Genomic DNA, 6,185 nt, shown 5'->3' on the forward strand with positions numbered 1-6,185 from the left:
TTGATCAGTGGTTTAACTGTAATTTTATGAAGCTACAAATAAATAAATAAAATAAAAAGTAAAAACTTTATTCAACTTTTCTTCTCCTTCGCATCAGCCATTATCAATATTTCAATGATGTCCACTACCTTTCTGGGCCTGAGAACATTTCAGTTACATTGCTGTCTATGCAGGATCAGAAAGCTCTCGGATTTTAATTTTTGTTTCAAAGATGAAATAAGGTTTTACAAGCTTGGAACGACTTAAGGCTTGGTGTGAACTATACCTTTAATGCACACTGTACACATTAGGGATTAGGTGCAAAAATAATTTCTTCTCTAACAGGAATATGGTGCAGCAGTCTAGTTCAGAAAGTAAATAATCCCATTCATTTCATCCTAGACTTACAGGAATTGTTTTTAGAGGATAACTTATAAACCTTTACAGATTGTGAGCTGTGATGTCCATGGTACAGTTGAAGTCAAAAGTTTACATACACCTTGGAGAGTCTGCAAAATGTTAATTATTGTACCAAAATGAGAGGGATCATACAAACTGCATGTTATCTTTTATTTAGGACTGACCTGAATAAGATATTTCACATAAAAGACATATAGTTGCATTTATAAAAATGACCCCATTCAGTTTACATACACTTCGATTTGTAGTGTTGTTACCTGAATGATGCACAGCTGTTTTATTTAGTGATGTTGTTTTTGCTGTTTTTGTTTAGCTGTTTATGAGTTTGTCCTGAACAGTTAAACTACCCACTGTTCTTCAGAAAAATCCTTCAGGTCCCACAAATTCTTTGGTTTTCAGCATTTTTTTTTTGTATTTGAACCCTTTCCAACAATGACTGTATGATTTTGAGATCCATCTTTTCACACTGAGGACAGCTGAGGGACTCATATGCAACTATTACAGAAGGTTCAAACGCTCACTGATGCTCCAGAAGGAAAAATTATGCATTCAGAGCTGGGGGTGAAAACTTTTGAACAGAATGAAGATGTGTACATTTTTCTTATTTTGCCTATTTTTTTTTTTTTCATTTAGTAGGGGAGAGTGGGGTGAGTTGTGCCAGTTTTTACTCAAAGTGACTTTATAGTGAAGCCATGACAGTAATCCCTCCAATTGAAGTATGTACATATATTTCAGGATGTGGTGCATCTCTGGGAACAATAACTTTGGATCTGAAATAAACTGATTCAGAATTATAGCTTTCAGAAAAAAAGTGGTCTCATGGCACAACTTGCCCCCGGTGTGGGGTAAGTTGTGCCTTTGGGGAGAATACAACGGGGTAAATTGTGCGAGTGATTATCAAAGTAAAAAAGAACATTTTAATGTCATGAACTGTAATGCAATATAAAATCAAGACAAATTCAATACAAAATTGCTCATTTTTCAATTCAAAATCACTCTGGTTTATTTAGATATCGTTACCCTATTAAACTATTGGCATGTCATATTTTCAACTTTTTCGGAAAACACAAAAAAAGTAAAATACACAATATATGACATTTGTGAATCATTAGAACGCTCTCTGTCAACAAAATGCTGTCTGTCAATTATGTAACATATAAGAATAAAGTGACTTTTTTCTGAACAATTCTGAACATCCCATTGTGATTAGGCCACTTAAAAAACGGAACAAAACTTCTCTTTAATAACAGTGCAAACTCAAAAACTTTGTGTTAGCTAAACTAAACAAACCGCAGGTAAATCAAACACTGATGAGGCACGCTCCTCACACAGATTATCCCCTGTGGGTATGTGGGTCTAGATCAGGGCTGCCCAACCCTGTTTTTGGAGATCTACCATCCTACAAAGTCCTACCCTAATCAAACACACCTGAACCAGCTAAAATTACAGACAGCTGTGTTGGTGCAGGACTGGAACTAAAGTCTGCAGGTAGGTAGATCTCTAGGAACAGGCAGCCCTGGGGGGTGTTCCATAAAACAAGTTTACCAAATAAGTCAGGCTTATTTCTGTTAGTCTGACTTATTTTGAGCCAAATCAAGTGACAGTAAGTCAGACTAACTAAAATAAGCCTGGCTTATTTGGTAAATTTGTTTTATGGAACACCCCTCTGGTCTAGATGGTCTAGATCCGGACTGCTACTTAACATCCCACCGGCACAACTTAACCCCGTCCCTCTGGCACAAATCACCCCAGTCCGACAATTTTGAAAGACTAGCATGATCCAGCAGTTTAGAGCTAACATTATGCTAACTGTATAGACTCATTGTGTAGCCTACTAATGCACTAAAACGTGTGAAATATTTTCAAACTTGTACATAATTGTTCAGACGCAACAATCAAAAAACCTTGATCATATAAATTTTACTTTGAAAGGCAAAAAAAAAATTTTTGAGCTAAAATGTGCTTAGATCTCATGCCATGTGTCTCTCTTCTTTGGGGGATGGGTTAATTGGATGGCTCTTCAAAAGTATGTGGTCAAATGACCAATTTCTTCTATTGTTTTCTAGAATCAAGGGGTGGAACAACATCCCCCCTGGCACAAATCACCCCACTCTCCCCTACTGCCCTTCAAAAGCTACAGAAGACTCGTACATGTTTCCGAGAAGACAAATTAAAAAAAGTTTTTAGCCCCCTGCACTTAATTCATCGTGTTTCCTTCTGGAGGAAAGAATCACATGAAGAATTGCAGGTGAAAAATTAAATAATTCTTCTTAAAAGATGCTAATAAAAGATACAGTAAAAAAAAAAATAAAAAAAAAATAATAATAATAATATATATATATATATATATATATATATATATATATATATATATACTGTATATATATAATGTTTAAAGCAATATGGAAAGAGCAAAGGGATACATGGGAGAGGGTAGGCGCTTAAAAAAATTTTTGGCGAGATTTCTTCACATAATTGTGGGCAATATAATATTCTACGAAAAATTATTGTGTTAAACAATTAAAAAAAAAATATATATATATATAGTTCAAATAATGCAGTTTAAGTCAAATGTTTACATACACCTTGCAGTACATGTGGTTCTTTCCTTCATTAAAGTACAGCTTTTATTTTTAACCATGCTTCTTTGATTCAGGTTTTTTTTATTTGATTACATGTGACGGAGTGTAGTTAAATGTTTTTTCCTTAGTTTTTTTTTTTTTATCTCACAGTTTAACCACAAAACAGAACCAACAATGAATTAAGGAAATACATACATAATAAAATAATAAAAAATAGAATATAGTCTATGTTAAGAACTTTGTCATGAATAATACAAAGACAGAATAAATCGAAGATAAATACAGCAGATAAACTATAAAGTAGCTTATTTAATATATAGTACAGGGCTCGAAAATTAACTTTTTTTACTTGGTAGCACTGGTGCTCCCAACTTCAAAAAATTAGGAGCGCTAATTTCTTTTTAGTAATGCGCCGATCTTGATTCTTCATGGTCGATTCCGATTGCAGATGTTTTACAAGCAAATGGGCTGATTCTGAAAGCCTTTTTAATATATTTATTTTGCGCCCTAAGCAAGGGACAAGAATGAATGAAAATGAGTACATGAACAAGATGTTTGTTTTCTCTATTATAGGTACAGCCATTTAAATTAGAGGCAACCACTGCATTTTTAAACAATCTACAGTATAAACAACAAAAAATAAACGACACTTCTTTCTTAGTCGTGTAGACAATAAATGCAGGCATGATCAAAGTAGGCTACTCTTTCAATATTCAAAGTGTAAATAGAGACCGAATTTTTCAAGCATGATACAGAGATATAGACACTACACAACTTATTATAGCCCACATACTAATAACAGCCTAGATATGTTATGTAGCCTAATTTGCACGCATTGGGGAGTCGCTCTCTAAACGCAGGGTATTAAAATTGCTTTTGAATGCACGTGCGCGTTTTACTTTTGGTTTCGTTTTTACGATCGTGCAAAACTCTCGACGCCGCAGAGGGTGCATTCTACAATACAAGAGATTACTTTTACAAAACCATTTGAAAGTGAGAGGACACCAACGGGATTTTGAAAAGTGTGTCCCGAGTGGAAATTACGCCCCTGCGTGAGTGCCGCTGAGTTATCATTTGATGTTAATGTATGCCGCGTTGTACAGTATATTGAGACAGAGGCGGCAGAATTGTATCTGACAGAATGTAACGTTACGCTGTAGCACGAAATATAGTAGATTTCTTCAAAAGCAGATTGTGGAGACTTTTTAATTGTCCACAATCAAAGGAGAGAACGGCGAAGCTGTCACTGTATCAGCTCAAAACAGTCTGTGCAGTAGTTAGGCTAGCAAAAGTTTTGTAAAGAAATGTCGCACCACAACAATTTCTCGCACTCGCACAAATGCTCCCAAATATAATTTGAGGTCGCGCAGTTTAAATTTTGGGAGCATATGTGAACAAAACGGTCGCAATTTCGAGCCCTGTAGTATATAAAGTTTTTTTCCCCACCAAATTATACAAAAAAGTATACAGACGCTATACAGCTCTCACTCAGACTTTTAATTTAAAGTTTGTAGTGTTGGTAGCAGTTTGGTGTGGTTCATGGTTTTTACATCTCTATTGGAAAAAAAAATATTCTGAAAGCAATTCTGCTGAAAAAGTGGGCAGATACTTTTACAAAGGGTTGGCTAATGGTGCAGGTGTTGAGCCAGGTGCACCTATCCAAAGGTCTTGGGATAGGTGTGAGACATATAAACAAGCACAGCAAATTAAGGTAAGAAAATATAACTTTAATCTTAGGGAATCTGAAAAATGTCCATTATACACAGACAAAAACAATTGGTGATTTTGAACAGTACTTTTAATTTTAACATTAAATTTTAAGCAGCACTTAAGAACATTCTCTGCACAGGTGTCTGATGTCCGTCTAAATTCATTAAAGACAAGTCAAGTTTTACACTGTAAAATTTTTGCAGATACGTCATTTGTCCTCATCCAGAAATAGCGCATTTGTTGTGTCACCTCTTGTTTACCAAACTTGGCAGGCTTTGATCATATCTTTAACATTTTTCATGGTTTCAGCGCTGTTGTCTTTAAGCGAAAGGCCCAACAGAACCGGTCGGTTGCCTGATTCCTGTGAGACAAACGCTGCGACATTCTTGGCGTAGACGTGTGTAAGAGGCTGCAGAGGAGACAAAAAGGACAAGGTGAAATACAAACTTGATTTTATCTGCTGTATGGATTATCCAACAAAAAGGACCTTGATTACCTCATCCTTTCCCAGCAGTACTCTGGTAGTGTACATGGGTAGGCTGATATCACCAGACCTCGTGTCAGGTGTTACAGATACAAGTGTCCCAATTTTACCATACTGTGTCAAAACTACAAAAATGTAGTTGCTGAATTCCGTGCAGACGACTTGAGTTGATATTCCATTTATTGTTTTTTCCGTCTGTCTTGATCGGACGCCGGGTTGAGGAGCCATTATTTACTTTAACCTGAAAATAAACAAGAGTTAGAAACATGCAGCCTAATAATAGTAAGTGATAGAACTTTTCCAATTGAAACAGAGTTAATAAACTAATTACTTAAAGTACTAGGCAAACGGAGACGATAACAAAGCATGTTAAGCTCATTCATTCACTTCTGTATAGCAAAAGCACGAAGCTACAGCGAGAGTAGGCCACACTAGATCGCTGACGACTAGCTTGTCAAAAGCGGACAGATGACACAGGAAACACCGAGGCTTCAGAGTCTCATGCGGAGCACTAAATATAACAACCGTGCTATAAGAAACAGCTTTATGTTATGCCGGTTTAAATATAACCGAGTGAAACAAATCGCGTAGAAGAAAAAAAGCATTTCTCACCGTTTGTTTAAAGTCGTAAATTATCCTCTAATGTTGAATGTTAGTCCGTTTGCAAACGGTCCCTCAGCGGAGGCGGAGCAGTCGTTTCATCTGCGCTTGACAATGACAAGGGAAAAGATGCTAGTTGTGGAGGAGACAGTCTGTTGAATGTGTTTTAACATTGTATATAATTAAGATGAAAAAATAATGAATAGTAGGTATATGACTTAATTTGTTTTAATTTAATTTTTTTGTTTGTTAATTTGTTCTAGTATTATTGTCAGGACATATTATATTAAGTAGCCTACGTTTATTTTTTATTGATTTATGAAAAGGAATACCTTTACTGAACAAGGGCGCAATAAGTTGATCAGAAATGTCAGTAAAGAAACTAAAAATTTTACAAAAGATTTCTATTT

General features: G+C 35.6%; 1 protein-coding gene across 1 annotated transcript; it reads right to left on the reverse strand.

The window, feature by feature from the left end:
- Positions 1 to 4,687: 4,687 nt before the first annotated feature.
- On the reverse strand, positions 4,688 to 5,883 carry psmg3 (proteasome (prosome, macropain) assembly chaperone 3). Its single transcript, XM_073828651.1, has 3 exons — positions 5,788 to 5,883; positions 5,188 to 5,416; positions 4,688 to 5,100 (listed from the first exon to the last, which is right to left on the reverse strand). The coding sequence occupies exons 2-3, from the start codon at positions 5,401 to 5,403 to the stop codon at positions 4,948 to 4,950; spliced, it is 369 nt and encodes a 122-aa protein (XP_073684752.1). The 5' UTR covers positions 5,404 to 5,416; positions 5,788 to 5,883; the 3' UTR covers positions 4,688 to 4,947.
- Positions 5,884 to 6,185: the final 302 nt, after the last annotated feature.

Source organism: Garra rufa, chromosome 1, assembly GCF_049309525.1.
Source record: "Garra rufa chromosome 1, GarRuf1.0, whole genome shotgun sequence".
Taxonomy (NCBI): domain Eukaryota; kingdom Metazoa; phylum Chordata; class Actinopteri; order Cypriniformes; family Cyprinidae; genus Garra; species Garra rufa.